Source organism: Cololabis saira, chromosome 12 (assembly GCF_033807715.1).
Source record: "Cololabis saira isolate AMF1-May2022 chromosome 12, fColSai1.1, whole genome shotgun sequence".
NCBI lineage: Eukaryota > Metazoa > Chordata > Actinopteri > Beloniformes > Belonidae > Cololabis > Cololabis saira.
In genome coordinates this window covers 2,958,501-2,975,565 of record NC_084598.1, presented here as the reverse complement: position 1 = coordinate 2,975,565, position 17,065 = coordinate 2,958,501, and the positions used below count along the sequence as shown (strand labels likewise).

Here is a 17,065-nt window from a genome sequence, read left to right as displayed (position 1 = left end):
ACAAACTCACATTTTCTTGCATCTCCCACAGGAGGAGGATTAGGGCCAACAAAATATGCGTCTAGCTTGGGCAATTTGGGTTTTTCTTGTTCCCTTTTTTCTTTTTCTTTGCGTTGTATCGCTCCACTTTTGTGTTTCTAACTCCCACTCATGTTTGGGCTGTAGGATTACTGCTCTGTTGACAAGTGATCAAAGATGACGTATGACGTTGCTAGACGGCTGTTGATGACCAACAATTTTACCCAAAATACATTTGGAGATTCACTTACGGTTTTTGTTTTTAATGTTAACTGTGATTGTGAAAGTCTCAGCACAACATTATTATACAATGCTTTATATCTAATATGAACCAAGTGGTGCCACAAAAAAAACCCAACCCGGGGCCCCCCTAGCCCCCCCTGAAGCCCCGCCCCTGAACGCCACCCTCCACTAATGTTTCCTCTACGGTTCCTTCAGATTTGGTTCTGATGTTTAAGTTGATTGCTCATCTGCCGTGTCTTCTCTCTGCTCTGCAGGCCGTAGTGATGGGGGGGTCCAAGAGTAAACTCAAAGATGTGAGCCAACGAACCCGCAGCCTGGACGGCACCCTCAGCTCGGGGGGAGGGGCCGGCAGCAACCTGTACAACGCTGGGCAGCAGACGCTGACGCCCAGCCGCTCCCCCACCGCAGACGCAGCTCTCAGCAGCAACCCGGCCATGGCCAACACCGCAGAACTGTCCCTGTTTGGAGGCGTGGACAATAACAGCGTAGCATCGTCCAACAGAATCACTCTAGCAGGTGAGAGCCTCTGTTCAAAACCAGGGGCCGGATTCACAAAACATTCTTAAGAAAAAAAATCTTCTTAAGTGTCATTTTGTTCTTAAGTTCAGTCTTAAGAAGAAAAAAGAGAAGAAGTCATATTCTCCAAAAAAGTTCTTTAGTATTTTCTCAACTTTCTTCTTAAGTTCTAAACTTAAGAATAAATGGTATTCTTGAAATAAAAGTAAAATAAAATAAAATAAAATAATAATAATAATAATAATAATAGTAATATAATGAAATGAATGGAGCGGCGTACTGAATCCTTCATTTAGTATGCAGTATACAGTACATACTGATGTAGTATGCAGTATGCAGTATACAGTACATACTGATGCAGTATGTAGCATGTAGTATGCAGTATGCCATTTCGGATACAGCCATATTTTAAGAAGTTCTTAAGTAGGAAAAATAAGAAATTCGTAAAAAATGACAGTTCTTAAGACGGTTCTTAAGAAAATATTGAGGAATTGCACTTAAGAACTTTCTTATGAACTTCTTAATTTTAGATCTTAAGACATTTCTTAAGATCGTTCTTAAGAACATATTGGTGAATCCGGCCCCTGGTTTTTTTATTTGTGCCTGGTGTGTACAAGTGCTATGATTAAAACCAACCTTCTTTTTTCCGTCTTAAAGGTGGCGTGACGACATTTGTGGCGTTGTATGACTATGAATCTCGAACATCCTCAGATCTTTCCTTCAGGAAAGGCGAACGCCTCCAAATAGTCAACAACACGTAAGGAAAATACTAAACATCTGCACTGTATACCCTCTTTCTCAGACTTCTGTGAGTTCTTTATAATAAATAAACTCAATGTAAAGCATTCACTACTTCTGCACACACAGCTGCTCAACATTCTTCCTGCATGTTTTTGCTATCCAAAATGTAACCATAGGAACCATCTTTTCATTAGCAGAGCTTGAATTGTAATCAAGTGACAGGTTTTTTCACAAAATGCTGCTTCATTCATTAAGCAGATATAATGGCTGCTCAGTCCAACCTCAGTGAGGATATGGCTATTTTCTTTGCATGAGGACTAGTCTTAGGGCCAGTCCTAATCCCCTCCTAGTTCTACTTTTCAGCACTACCCCTAAATTTTGCACATTACCGTGAGGGTAGTGGTGTCCCAATTCCTCTTTTCATCTAGTGGTAGTGGCTTAAACGAGGGCTAGGGGGCATCAATCTGGCCCTACACATCGAGGGATTTCCGATGCTGACTAGCTGACCGAGGGCCAGAAAAAATTCCCAGAATGCTTTTCGTCGTCATTTGCGGACTGAATCAAAAAACGAAAAAAACATGGCAGACATTTCATTTCATTATTTTTATAGTGAATAAAATCAATATTTTGAGTTAGTTTCTGCATAAAAATGCGTTTTGATTACATTTCTAGCGAGAAATATATATTTTACTTTCATAATATTCACTCAGTGAATGTACATAATCACTCGCTTGCTCGTTGTTGCAAAGTCTTTTTCAAACCTCGCCAGAATAAAGGCTGATTTATGGTTCCGCGTTACACCAACGCAGAGCCTATGGCGTAGGTTACGTGGCGACGCACCTCGTAGACCGTAACCTACGCTTTAGGCTCTGCGTTGATTTAACGCAGAACCATAAATCAGCTCCCGACCCAGCGGCTCTTATATTGAAATTTTCTGATCAAATTTCTTAACAGGCGTTATTTGGATAAACTGAGCCCAGGTTGGGGATCTTAACGGTTACTTTTACGTCTGAAAAAATATTAAAACTTAATAAAGTGTCATATTAACAGCACTACAGCTGAAATTAAAACAGCTTTTAGCTCTGGGCTTCCTGATATGGTGTGACGTTTGTGCAAACGTAACTACACAGTCGCTTACGTACCCGAACGTAAACCACGCAGTGACGTAGCAGCAAAATTTAGGGGTAGTGCTGAAAAGTAGGAGTAGTGGGAGTATTGGGACTGGGCCCTGGGAAGATTACAAGTGCTTTTTAGTGTAAGAACAAACCCTTCTCCCTCACACAGGAACAAGAACCCGTAGTGAGGGGTCATGCTTGTTTTTAAAACACGACCTTACTCTGTAAATGAATAGGGATGCAGTCAACCATACGCTCTATACAGTGCTGCTTGCTGACCAAGAAATAGTTGACCTAGAAGGCAGAAGCTCAGAACAATAGTGGATTATCTCTGCATTTAGAACCTGAATGATAACTGGGTTAACGCAGCCAGAATCTGTGGCCCAGCTCTTAGACTGGTTACCAGGCTGTCATGGCCCTGCAGCATCAGCAGTCACACCTACTTAGGGACGGGGTGTGCAAATAGAATTATACAAAAGATGTAGAGTGATCAAAGAGGCTTTTTTTGTTGTAACTTTTTTTCTTCTGCATTCTTTTGACAGAATTCATAGAATATTAGAAAGCAGCAGCTTTATCAGGAGCCTGTTGTGTGTACTTTGCTCCTCTGCTACTGCTCTTAATGTTCTCTCTGTATTTCTTCAACCCCCCTTTTTTTTCCATTCCATTTCCCTTTTATGTCTCTTTCCCATTTCTACATCACAAACCACCATATTTTTATAGGAGGAAAGTGAACTGCAGGTTGGTGAAACCTCTCTGGAACGGTGTTTGAGTGTACAGTGTGTCTGCATCACAGCTTATGCTCCACAGATCTTCTGCACCACGTAACTCTGCCCTCGCCCTTGTTGAGCCGTCAAGACGAGTTGATGCAAAGCTTTGCAGCACTATTATTACAGTCCAAGTCAATCACAAGCAATGAATGTGAACCTTTTAATGAATTCATTTGTTTGAAGTCTGATATAGTGGTACAAAGCTGCAGCAGCCCAGTAATATATATAATATAATAAAGTGTAGATCAGGGGTCGGCAACCCAGAATGTTGAAAGAGCCATATTGGACCAAAAACACAAAAAACAAAAAACAAAGAACAAAAAATGAAAAGTCTTGTATCAGCCTTAGAATGAAGGTAACACATGCTGCATGTTTCTATATTAGTAAGAACTCAAATCAAAACTTCAAATCAAACTTTATTTATATAGCACTTTTCATACAAATAATGAAACACAAAGTGCTTAACAGGAAAAAAAAAAAAAAACAAGAAAAGCAAATAAACATAAAACTTATTAATGCTACCCCCCCCCTCCCCGCAGACAAAAGCACACTACAATTCACCTAAATTACACACACAGACACGCACGCAGACACATGGTGTAGACATGGCTAGGCACAGATGATCCAGGTGACGAAACGGTAACAGGGAGCTGTCCACGCCAGGAGGTCTCATAGCCTGCAGCTACAAGGGGGGGGGCCCACAGAGACCATCCTGGCCCGGACGGAAAAACTGAGAGAAGATTGTTTTTTTCATTATGCACAGAAAAAAGTTGAAATGTCGAGAAAAAAGTTGAAATCTCAAGAAAAAAGCCGAAATGTTGAGAAAAAAGTCAAAATTTTTAGAAAAAAGTCAGAATGTCGAGATTAATGTTGACCCCCCCCCCCCCCCCCCCCCAAAAAAAAAAACACTGGGTTTGTATGTGTATATATATGTATGTGTATGCGTATGTATGCGTATATATATATATATATTATATATTAAATATAGTAATAATGTACATATACTGTATATGCCTTAGGTTTTTACCGGCATGGTATCAACCATAAATATGTGTGCAGACAAGGTAAAAAAAAAAAAGAGATTAATGTTGAAGTACAATCTCGAGAAAAACGTCGAAATGTCGAGAAAAAAGTCGAAATGTAGAGCCGCGGGTTGCCGACCCCCGGTGTAGCGTTAATGCACTATAACGTCCCTTTTGTCCCACCCATATGAAAGCATGTCTGTATGATTACGTAACTATAAAATAGTTCTTTTAACAGTAGAGTATCTTAGGTTTGTATTTACAAGGCTTCTCTTGGAGCCAAGGGCTCAGTCACGCTCATGTTTAGTTGTTTTAGTGGTTATTAGAAAACAAAAGATTCTCTTCATCCATTCATATTTGGAGACACTTTATAAATTCCTGTGTTTGTGTTTGTGTGATGAGCTGGGGTCAAACTGTGTGCTGCTGTTCCGTCTGTGCAGAGAAGGAGATTGGTGGCTGGCGCGCTCCCTGACCACCGGAGACAACGGTTATATTCCCAGCAATTACGTGGCTCCATCCGACTCCATCCAGGCAGAAGAGTAAACCCCTTCATTTTTCCCTCACTCTCTCTGTTATCTATCTGTCTGAGCACATGGAACAATCGCCGCTCAAGTTTTTCATTCACAACACTTTCCTCTTCTTTTTTTCTGGACATGAATTTGAAATCAGTTCTTAAAGGAATAGTTTGGCATTTTCAGCAGTTCCCTTGTTCCCTTTCCTTGTTGAAGGGGATTAATCCTTCAGCGCAGGCATACAGCTGTCACTTCGTTGGCTTACCGGTAGTTTGGCATTTAGGCGGACGAAAACATTCTGTTAAACAGTAATGAAATCCACATACATGAAACTAAAGCTTTAAACCTCAGCATGAAGCTGTGGCCAGCAGTTAGTTCAGCTTTGTTCATATCTCAAAACATCTATTTTCATTTCAGTCGGAGCAAAAATATATCATTATTTTCTATGATCCCAAATGAACATTAAACTCCCAGGAGTGAGACTGCAGAGAGTAACGACAGGGCAGGAAATGAGAAAGTGTGTCGGAGCAGGAGTAACGAGATTTACAAGAGTAAATCTGCTCCATGTGGTAAAAACAATTTAAACTCCACATCCACAGGCGGAGTCTCCACTCAAATTGCAAAAGTCCCTTTTGTAGCACTTTAATGAAGTCAAGATGCTGCTCATTGCACTTTGTTAGCTTTTTATTCAAAGCTGAGCTAACTGACTGCAGCTTATTTATGACATGCAAAGAGGTGGTGAACTTTTCCTGTAACAATTGGCCTGAAGGAAAATAAGCCAAAATGTCCAGACTGTTCCTTTATTTGGCTGGATGGCGTTCACTGCATTTCTGTGCTAACCTGCTTGCTGACTAAATAACTCACAAACTAACCTTTGTTCCGACCTCATTTGTCACTCTTTGCCTCCTGCTCGCCCAGTGATCTCAAACTGACGGTAGAGTGCAGGTAAGAGCTGTGGTGGATCATCAGCATGCATAATGTGAATACTTTAGACGAGAGCTGGGCCTCCCTGCTTGGTGAAAAGAAGGGAGGAAATATTTCAGCATCTCACCAAATGCTTAGAGTGATTTTTTTAAATAGATAGTTCATATAAAGATTTTTGGGGTGACGTTTACTGTTTTTTCCACTCTTTAGAACAAGTAAATTTAGTTTAGTTTAGTTTAGTTTAGTTTATTGGTCCTTACAATTTCCACAACACAAATAATCCAAACAAAATAACAAAATAATTGTACACAAACATATACAGTATATATATATATATATATATATATATATATATATATATATATATATATATATATATATATATATATATATATATATATATATATATAGCCACATACCTACACATATACATACATACACACACATATTTACATACACCTACACACACACACATACATGCACACATATACATACACATGTCCATAGGTACATGCCTATGTGTATTATACCTTTGCTTTATATGTCTGTTCTGTCTGATAAATGCATTATGATATGACTTTTAATGCAATTATTTTCATACAATTACTTACTAATGGAATTCCGAGTACAGCCCAATGATTAGGTTGCAGTAACAGGTTCTGCTTTTGTAGTTGATGCCTAACCTGAGGGGAGGCTCACTCTCTTAGACTCTGAGAATCGTAGCACTTAACTCTGAGCCTAGGAGAAATTTGACCCTCTGATGTCTTTCCTTCTCCACCGTCCGTCTGATCTTCTGTGTTTAATGTTCATTCTCTTAATCTCACCAGGTGGTTCTTTGGTAAAATTACACGGCGTGATTCAGAGAGGTTACTGCTTAGTTTAGAGAACAGGAGAGGGACTTTCCTGGTGAGAGAAAGTGAGACCACCAAAGGTGAGTATTTATGACACGCACGCACGCACGCACGCACGCACGCACGCACGCACGCACGCACGCACGCACGCACGCACGCACGCACGCACGCACGCACGCACGCACGCACGCACGCACGCACGCACGCACGCACGCACGCACGCACGCACGCACATGCTTTTCAGAAGGTGTTGAAAACTGTCCTGGTGTACAGGACTGTCTCAGAAAATAAGATATTGTGATAAAGTTCTTTATTTTCTGTAATGCAATTACAAAAACAAAAATGTCATACATTCTGGATTCATTACAAATCAACTGAAATATTACAAGCCTTTTATTAGTAAATTAGTAATAATGTATTAGTTATCAGTAATAAAAGGCTCTAGAAATGAAGGCCAAACATGATTGCCTAGTAAAGGATTATTACGTTTTAATGTCTCCATTCTCAAAAATCATCTCAGTGAGAAGCTTTATAGCGAAACATGAGGAAGGAACGTGGTTACAGGTGACAGGGCCTGGGGAAACAAGTCATTCTTTCTTTAGTATTAATTAACAAGACCACCCACTACAGTAACATAGTTCCTGATATGTTGTGGAAATGTATTATAATGCCGTTATACATTGATTTCATCATGCCTTTCTAGACTTCCCCATGTGTTTTTATATAGTTGTAAAACATTCAAACCTCAACATGAAGCACAATTTAAACTCTGCTGTGTCTCAACAAATACACAGAGATACAAGACTAAAGCAAAGTTCTGGTAGTAAAGCGTGTTACCTACTGTTCACTGGGCACCCTGCTGAGCTTTAATACCAGCTTTAATACCAGCTTTAATACCAGCGAGAGCAGAGGAAACACATCAGGACCATGAGAAAAGGCTGGACCTGATACCTGGGGCCTTTAACTGCTAATACTGCTGCTGCGTCAACACTTCTGCTGGGTGTGTGTGTGTGTGTGTGTGTGTGTGTGTGTGTGTGTGTGTGTGTGTGTGTGTGTGTGTGTGTGTGTGTGTGTGTGTGTTGAGGGTTAGGGTGTGGGAGCAAAACCTAATTTGTTTAGTGTGAGATGAGGCCAATAGTTGTGCAACAAGACAAATCTCCAAGCAAAAAGAAGGAAGAAGGAACCAGTGCTCCCTCTAGTGGTGTAGTTGATCCAATGCACCTACGAAAAAAAATCAACAGGGATTTATCTTATTGTTATTTTAATTCCCATTCTGGAATTAAAATAAGAAACATAATTAGTTAAAAAAAATCCTAATTTTGTTCAGTAGAAGTAACCTTAATGTTTTCTAGTCCAGGTCAAAGCATTGCCTGTAATGATAATACAGGAGTTGTAGTAACCAGTACTGGAGATGAGGGGGGATGAGGGGGGATGAGGGGGGATGAGGGGGGGTGAGGGGGGATGGCATCCATCCTGAAATAAAAACGGTCCAAATCATCCCCCCCTGAAATAAAAACAGTCCAAATCATCCCCCCCTGTAAAACTACCATCCCCCCTTTCCATCCCTTATGTCATTTCATCAATGAATGTGGTTTTACTGCTATTTCAACATTTAGAGTCATCACCAGAAAAATAACACCAGAAAAATAACTCATTTGACAATTTTCACCTGTTTCAAGTAAATTTTCACTTGAAATAAGTAGAAAAATCTGCCAGTGGGACAAGATTTATCTTCTCATTACAAGCAAAAAAATCTTGTTCCACTGGCAGATTTTTCTACTTATTTCAAGTGAAAATCTACTTGAAACAGGTGAAAATTGTTGTTTTTTCCAGTGATGAGTCTTGTTTTAAGTGTAATAAGATTTTTTTACTAAAATGAGACATTTTAACTAGAAATAAGACAAATATTCTTGTTAAGATTGTGAGTTTTTGCAGTGCTCCATTTTACTTATCCTGTGAAGGACAGAGTCATATTGATAAGTTCAGAAAAGTGTTTTTTATTGTTGTGTTTTGATGTATTTGATGTAAGCCCAGTGGATATTTAAAGCTTACATAAGGCTGCATTTAACTGCTGTTATTTGTAATATATTATATTATTTGTAATCAGCACAAATTATCTGTCCCCATATGATCAAATCCACCATCCCCCCTGATGTTTTTTACAACTAGAGTACTGGTAGTAGCAGCGTCCCCCTGAGTGAGGATGCAGGAGTTGTAGTAACTCGGGGTGTTTCCTGCAGGAGCCTACTGCCTGTCCGTGCTGGACTACGACAACACCAAGGGGCTGAACGTGAAGCACTACAAGATCAGGAAACTGGACAGCGGAGGCTTCTACATCACATCACGCACACAGTTCGGGACTCTACAGCAGCTCGTCAATCACTATCACAGTAAGTAACTCACTCCAGGACCGTAACGATGGCACATAAAGACATTCTCACGCTCAGTTTGTTATTCATTTTTAAAACCTTCCTGGAAATTGCTGCACCATTAGAAAAATAAAGTGTATGAAACCCGGGCCATGGCTGACCAGACGTACTATCTCCCCCCCAGAGCATGCTGATGGACTATGTCACAGTCTGACGACTATTTGTCCTGTGCTGAAGCCTCAGACTCAAGGCTTGTCCAAGGACGCCTGGGAGATCCCTAGAGAGTCCCTCCGTCTGGACCTGAAGCTCGGGCAGGGCTGCTTTGGAGAAGTCTGGATGGGTAAGACGGAGATCTTTCTGGCAATTGCTCCAACGAATCTTCAACTGTTCCGTCAGTAGGGGCAGAGATCTGGCTGTGCTTATCAAATACGTGTATACGTTTTATAAAAGGAAGTTTGAAATGCAGTTTCAGTAAAATTTAGAAATCTGTGAAGAGCAAAGAAGATGCTTTCATCCCTGAGGCTTCAAGAAGTCCTCGGCTGTGGACAGGATCCTTTTCTGTATTCCTATGCTGTAGTTTTGCTTGGACCTGATAGTTCTCGCTTACTGTCATACATTTGATTTTGCTTAGATTTTCCGTTTTGAGCAAGCACATTTGAAACATTTAACTCTGCACTTTAACAATTGCCTTACTTATATTGGCCGGGTTTCCCAGATCCGACCCTTCTTAAGGATTTAAGAACGCTCTTAAGAAGGGTTCAACTAAGAAGGGGCCCTAAGATACGGGTGTTTCCCAGATGACTTCTTAACACCGTTCTTAGGAGCGCTCTTAAGGTCGCTCTTTAGAGGAGCTGTCCACCGCCGCGGTTCTGAAACTAAATCAATCGATGCCAGGCAAATCGATCATCGATCACTATCAGCGCATTTTCACACGCAGCACTGCTACCTAACGCACTAATTCCCTGCTGCCTGCACGTTATATGTGTTATAATTAAAAACTAAGATGATAAATATACTTTAATTAACCTTTTTCATGATGAAAACAAGACTGCAACTAAATAAGAAGTAGTCTTGGTAAGAGAATAATGAGGAAATGTATTTGTAGCAGTGTGAGTGCCACGGGGCCCGACCGACAGGATGGAGAGACACGGAGTTTTGTGCAGAACCCTCTTTATTGCGCCAGATCACCGCCACACACGTGCAGAAGCACCTTCACACAGCTTCTCCGAACACCAGCTCCTCCGACCAGCTCTGCCTTAAAAGGCAGGCAGGGTGGAGAGCGCGCCACTCAGGTTGATGGGACACAGGTGCGCGTGTCCCATCAACCTCTCCACCCTGCCACACACCCCCAACGCCAACCTAGCGCCGGGGTCCGTCCGGCCGAGCCTACTCCCCCCCCCGCCCCCTCGGAGCGGGAGAGGAGGCCCGGAACCCCCCGGGCCTTCCTGGTCGGGAGGCCGCCCTCGGCGCCGGGCTGACCAGCGGAACGGTCGGGGGGGTCGTCCCCGGCGTCGGCCCGACCGCCGTGGAAGCCACTCTCGGGGCCGGGCCCATGGTGGCCTCGGGCCACACAGTGCGTCCAGGACCACCCCCTCCTCCGTGACGCGGCCCCGCGCCAGCTGCCAGTGCGCCTCCAGGACCGCTTCCTTCACGGCGCAGCCCCGTTCTGGAGCTGGTGCGTCCAGGACTGCCTCCTCCTTGACGCCCTGCTCTGGCCGCTGGTCCGGCCCCGTCTCCGCGGGACCCGCCGTCGCTGGCGGCTGCGCCTCCGCAGCCGCCTCCCCAGCCAACTCCGCCTCCGTCTCCGTCCCAGGAGACCAAAAGGACAAATTAACTTAACGATCAGCATATAGGACCACATTGTATCCTCCTGACTAGTAAAACCGAATCCTTCACCTCAAAAAAATATTCTGAAGTTTATTTAGCCTTCTTTGTTCACTAAGAAGGCTGTAAAGAGCGGGTCAGCAGCATCTTACATTTCCTTCTTAATGAAAGAGCTTCTTAAGCTAAGAGCGACTCTGGGAAACGCGTTTTTCTTTCACAGGCTCCTTAAGAAGGTTTGAAAGAAGCCTTTTGCTGTTAAGAGCTTCTTAACTGATCTGGGAAATCCGGCCATTATCTGCAAGTAAATATTTAAACATCAGTGCTTCGTTGGACATAGTTTTTTAACTTTTATTTGCACCTTTTTAACTGTTACAGTAAATTCTGCCCGTATTATGCGTGCACAGGTGGTTGTAAAAGATGACACTTTAAAACCAGGACTTCCTGATGGGATTCACAATACTCATTGCTTAAAAAAACATGTAATTAATGCCGGCAGTGCTCTTTTGACATGGATAGGATCTCTTGTTTTGTCTTGTTAGGAACATGGAACGGTACAACGAGGGTAGCAATCAAAACCCTGAAGCCCGGCACCATGTCCCCCGAGGCCTTCCTGCAGGAGGCTCATGTCATGAAGAAACTGAGACATGAGAAGCTGGTGCAGCTCTACGCCGTGGTGTCGGAGGAACCCATCTACATCGTTACGGAGTACATGGGGCAAGGCAAGCACCAAACGCTCTTACATTTAAGCCCGTCACTCTTTCAATTCAATTCAATTCAATTTTATTTATATAGCGTCTAATACAACAGGTGTTATCTCTAGACGCTTTCCAGAGATCCAGAACATGAACATAAACATAAACATAAACCCCCGAGCAATTATTACATAAACAATGGAAGGTAAAAACTCCCATAGTGGGAGAAAAGCCTTAAGCCAAACAGTGGCAAGAAAAACTCCCCTTTAGGAGGGAAGAAACCTGGACCAGGACCTGGATCATAAGGGGGGACCCTCCTGCCGAGGGCCAGACTGGGGGGTCGGGGACGTCAGCAGCACAGCAGGCAGGTGGAAGCAGCAGCGGGATGACCAGAGGGGGGTGGGGGACCGCAGGCAGGTGGAAGCAGCAAAGGGATGACCAGAGGGGGGGGGGACCGCAGGCCAGCACGCAGCTCCTGAAGCTCCGGCCTGCAAACATGCACAAAAGAGAAAAAAGGGGGCCAGCACAAGAAACTACAGGGACGATGGACAAAAATGATAGCTATGAGATACTTATAATAAATAAAAATGGAAATGGAGAAGAGAGGAAGGGAAGAGGAGAGGAGAAGAAGGGTGAGAGGCACCGCCCAGTGGATCATGTCGGTGTCCCCTGCAGCAGAGCCCTATAGCAGCATATCTACTACGAACCTATGTTTGAATGTCTCTACACTGACTTACAGTCCGCGTCTCTCTTAACAGGGAGCCTACTGGATTTCCTGAAAGGGGACATGGGTAAGATGCTGCGCCTCCCACAGCTGGTGGACATGGCCTCACAGGTCAGCAGAAATACTTTGCAATCAGTATTTTAACCATTCCTGTTTTGTTTGTTTTTGTTTTTGTTGTTGGGTTTTTTTTAAAGAGTAATGAAACTTTGCACCCCCCTCAGATTGCTGCAGGGATGGCGTACGTGGAGAGGATGAACTACGTGCACAGAGACCTCCGAGCCGCTAACATCCTGGTGGGAGACAACCTGGTCTGCAAAGTGGCAGATTTTGGTCTGGCCCGCCTCATTGAAGACAATGAATACACGGCCAGGCAAGGTAAGAACTGGACCAAAACCGGCTATTCCATCTGTGTTTTCTACTTATCAAGCAATGACGTCTCAGCTTTTGAACACATTTGCAGACTTGATGACAGGAAAGTATTTTGAACTTTAGTTTTCTTGTAAGAAAAAACTTTGAGGGAAATAATGACTCATTATGTCATGACCCGTGTGTTTGGTCTCCACCCAGCACTGTGGAAATCGTGGCGTTACTACCTGTGGTGTTTATGGCCAGTTATTGGCCCGGTTTCCCAAATCAGTTAAGTAGTTCTTAACAGCGAAAGACTTCTTTCAAACCATCTTAAGGAGCCTGTGAAAGAAGTCTTTCGCTGTTAAGAACCACTTAACTGATCTGGGAAACCGGGCCATTGTCTGTATCACATATGTGTATTTTTATCTCCCTATTTGAGTTCTTCACAACGCTCTTCGTGGTAGACATTATATCCCTCTTGCTATGTATTTTCCGTTTGAGATTCACATCTACAGATGAAATATATCGACATAGACATCCTGAAATAAGTTGAAAATTTGAACTCACAATCTGCTTATTGAAATGGGAAATGGGCTACATTTAAGTAGTGCTTTTCTGGTGTTGTTGATGACTATTTCTACACTAAAAGCCCCATTTACAACACACTCACACATTTATACAGCACTCCCTTATACAGCATGTCTATAAAGATGCTCTTAGTCAAAATGTAGCAGCAGTTACTTTAAATTCAAGTTCTGATTATGCAAAATCGTTTTCATTGCTGTTGCTTCTGGACGGTGGTCCTTTAGACTAACAAGACAAGACTGGAAGAAAGAAGGACTTAACTCTGACTATGACTGAATCTGATTTACTCCCATTGCACATCTGGTTCGTCTCATTTTGGAGAAGTACCAAGACAAAAATACCCGACTGACACCAAACATGGCCTTGGAGATGTCAAAACCCTCTCACTTCTTCACAGGCTGCAGCCTGATTATGTCCAATTCTGTCAGGACATGAGGACCCAGAAGTGAAAGAGCATTAGCCGCGTCATATCTGATATTTGAGTTCCTTCTCTCACAGCGGTGAACAAGGGTTGTTTTTCAAACACGGCAGCTGCACACTGAAGAAAAGCCATTTTATTGTGTCACCGGAACAAATACTAACTCTGATATTGTAAATGGGTGATAGATTCTATCATGTAGTGTATTTGTAGTCTAGTTTACACTACAAGCCACGTTTCCACAGAACTTTGTAGTGTGTACAGTCTTGTTTTAGCACAGAGGAACACATCAGAGGTGATGTGGGTGGGGGGGTGGCTTACCCAGGATCCCTGGGAGTGAGCTTTTATGAGGCAAATGATCACCCTTGAGGTTCTGTCCTCCATGTAGTTCATGCATGAGAGAAGCCGGGCTTCATTTTCTGGGCTTTGGACTTTTATCGTACACAACAGCAAGTGAAATTGCTTCCATCAATGTAAAGACTGTTCAAATGCTGTCTGGTTTGTGCACAGCTCTCAAGGTGCCACCGCAGTATGACAGTCCGGTTGAGTTGGTTGGTTGGTTGGACTTTGACCTGACAATTGCAACACCTTTTATTCTTTTCTTTTACAGCCATTCTGTTGTACAGTAGCTTTCCTGAAGTGCTGGGGATATTTATCTTGTTGCATGATCGAAATCAAAATGCTTGTTCCAGACAATCACTTATAGAGGCTGTAACAATGATGTAATTTGAGCCTGCTGACCTGTACCTGTACTCTTGCAGGTGCCAAGTTCCCCATCAAGTGGACGGCTCCTGAGGCGGCCCTGTACGGCCGGTTCACCATCAAGTCCGATGTCTGGTCGTTTGGAGTTCTGCTCACTGAACTGGCCACCAAAGGCAGAGTGCCCTACCCAGGCAAGAGACTTATTCTCAGGACTGGCTCCTCTGCTTTGTTTGATTTTTTAACTTGACCACGTATTTCCTAATTAGGGCCTTCGCACTTACAGTGCGAAGGCCCTATTGTATCTGTAGGAATTTTTATTATACTTTATTCTTTATTCTTTCTTCTGACGAAAGGAGGGTCTTTTTTCCCCCTAAACGTGCCCCAAAAGTCACCAAATTTTACACACAAGCCAGGCCTGGCGATAAATTTAATATTTCATGGTTTGCATTAATGGGCGAAGCAAAATGGCTCAACAGCGCCCCCTAGAAAACTTTTCTCTGCCATAACTTTTGAATGGTCGTGGGTGGTGTCATTTCTGATATGCTTATGGGGGGCGGTGGCCATGAGTGCGACGGCCCGTTCATCGCTGCTTGCAGCTTTAATTCATGTTGCTGATGCAGAGTCTGTTTGTTATGCTCAGTAAATGTGACTGGGTGTTTGTGTTCTCCCTCCAGGCATGGTGAACCGGGAGGTGCTGGACCAGGTGGAGCGCGGTTACAGGATGCCGTGCCCGGTAGATTGTCCTGACTCCCTTCATGAGCTGATGCTGACCTGCTGGAGGAAAGAGCCCGAGGAAAGACCCACCTTTGAGTATCTGCAGGGCTTCCTGGAGGATTACTTCACCTCCACGGAGCCCCAGTACCAGCCGGGGGAGAATCTGTAACTTCCTATTCGTTTGCACGTGTCACGGATATGCAAAAATGACCATGTGCTTTACAGGTGCATGGGCAAGTATGTGTCCGACATGTCCGTCTGCGTGACAGTGCAGAAAACTGATGTCATTTTGGGTGTGTTTGAATGACTTCCACATAAAAGGAGTGTGAAACCACAGTCTTTCCAAAGTCAATACCATTTCATCCAGCAGATTTGTCCGAACTGACGGAACTTTTTCAAGGAAGAACTTGAGGTCTTCTGTTTTCCTTTTGCTTTCTAAACATTTTAAAGAGCATCATCAGTGACACCAACTTTCCAAAAAGCAAATAAGTGTCCTAAAGTTGTGCTAAAAGCAGGCTATGTGTTTCTGATGCATTTTTCTTGAGGGGTCTTGTGAGGGGTCTTGTGTTTTGTCAGGATCAACAGCATAAGTGATACTATGCTACTACAACAAAGACTAACAGGAGTAAGTGTTGTCCTGCTGGCAGCAGCTCTGCAGATGTCTCTTATACTATATTTTCTTTGGGATCCTATTTTAAATGCTGAGACTTTATCCTCCACTTCCAGACTTCAAAAGACACTATCTGAAACTTCCAGTCATTTCCCATGTTATGGGTTGTGTATGCGTGTGTTTTTTCTCTTTTTCTTTTCACCTGGATCAACTGGATTGTTCATCCATCGGGTAGATATCTATTTTCTAAATACGCCTCACGTGTTGTTCTGTGACCACAGGGACATTTTCTGTGAGCGTTATTCCCACCAGTTGGGTAAATTAGTTTACTGATGTGGCCAACATTCTACATCTACAGAAAGAAGAGAAGGGAGTCGGTTTTTCTATTTTCTAATTTTAACTTATTTTAATTTTCATCAGTTCAAGCAAATAGCTAATTATCACTAAAGGCCGTCTCAGGATGGAAAAAAACGAGATCTGCTGAAAGGATTTTTCTACCACTGAAAACCTTTTTTGTATTCTCTTCCACTGTTGTAGAGTGAATTTTAACATTTTTATGATACTGAAATTTGAATGGTGTTATTCTTTTTAAATGAAAGCGCAGCTTTTACAGATACCTGCACCTGATTGTGGTACCAGACCCGTCAGCATGCGTTTAATGTGCTGATTTGTTTTTAAGCGCACACATTAACATTAGGACCAGTCTTCTTTTTTTTGTCTCCTTTCTACATCAACTTTCATTATTGTTAAGACTTTATATGCGCTGGTATTTCTTTTAAGTACTGCACCTTTGAGTACAATGTTACACTGGAGATATGTGTGGTTATGTGTGATATATGACGACCAAACCCACTCAGCATTACTGTACATCAGATAGATTGGCCTCTTGAAACTTAATTGTAAATATTCTGAATGCTAATGATTTTTATTTGTATCTCTCTCTCTGTCTCTTTCTCTATGTATATATATATATAAATATATATACACATCTTGTAATTTATTCCTATTCAAATAATTCTGTTTTAAGTTTTCCTTCCAGCACCATTGTTCACACTTGTTTATAATACTTTTAAGGTTTCATTAACATCTGACGGTAATGATATTTAATGAAAATATAAATTATAGAAAGGCTTCCATTACAAGTATGTTTATTTGTGTGCATATCTCTGTGGACCTTTTACTCCACTGCATTTTCAAAATCACTGATGGAAAGAGAGAGGAGAGATTGCACTGTCACTTTTTCCTCTTTTTTTTTTTAAAGAAACAGTTCTGTCTTGCCACTGATAATCTGCTGATGTTGCTCCTCCTGGGATACAATCAACACCACAAATGTTTAATCCGTTTGTGTGATCATTCTCATTTTGATGACA

The 17,065-nt window shown here is 42.4% G+C and overlaps 1 protein-coding gene across 5 annotated transcripts in view; it reads left to right on the top strand.

Annotated features, from left to right (window-relative positions):
• Positions 1 to 17,065, top strand: part of src (v-src avian sarcoma (Schmidt-Ruppin A-2) viral oncogene homolog) — a 52,382-nt gene that overhangs the window by 34,417 nt on the left and 900 nt on the right. For 2 of the 5 annotated variants that reach the window (XM_061735179.1, XM_061735180.1), the window contains 13 exons: positions 516 to 777; positions 1,435 to 1,534; positions 3,354 to 3,371; positions 4,863 to 4,961; positions 5,853 to 5,879; positions 6,686 to 6,789; positions 8,950 to 9,099; positions 9,263 to 9,418; positions 11,442 to 11,621; positions 12,353 to 12,429; positions 12,540 to 12,693; positions 14,431 to 14,562; positions 15,046 to 17,065. The exon at positions 15,046 to 17,065 is cut by the window's right edge and continues 900 nt beyond it. In XM_061735179.1, coding sequence (XP_061591163.1) covers positions 525 to 777; positions 1,435 to 1,534; positions 3,354 to 3,371; positions 4,863 to 4,961; positions 5,853 to 5,879; positions 6,686 to 6,789; positions 8,950 to 9,099; positions 9,263 to 9,418; positions 11,442 to 11,621; positions 12,353 to 12,429; positions 12,540 to 12,693; positions 14,431 to 14,562; positions 15,046 to 15,254 — 1,659 coding nt within the window. In that variant the 5' untranslated portion in view covers positions 516 to 524 and the 3' untranslated portion in view covers positions 15,255 to 17,065. The remainder of the gene's footprint in view (positions 1 to 515; positions 778 to 1,434; positions 1,535 to 3,353; positions 3,372 to 4,862; positions 4,962 to 5,852; positions 5,880 to 6,685; positions 6,790 to 8,949; positions 9,100 to 9,262; positions 9,419 to 11,441; positions 11,622 to 12,352; positions 12,430 to 12,539; positions 12,694 to 14,430; positions 14,563 to 15,045) is intronic. The other 3 variants (XM_061735181.1, XM_061735182.1, XM_061735183.1) reach the window with 3 other exon arrangements.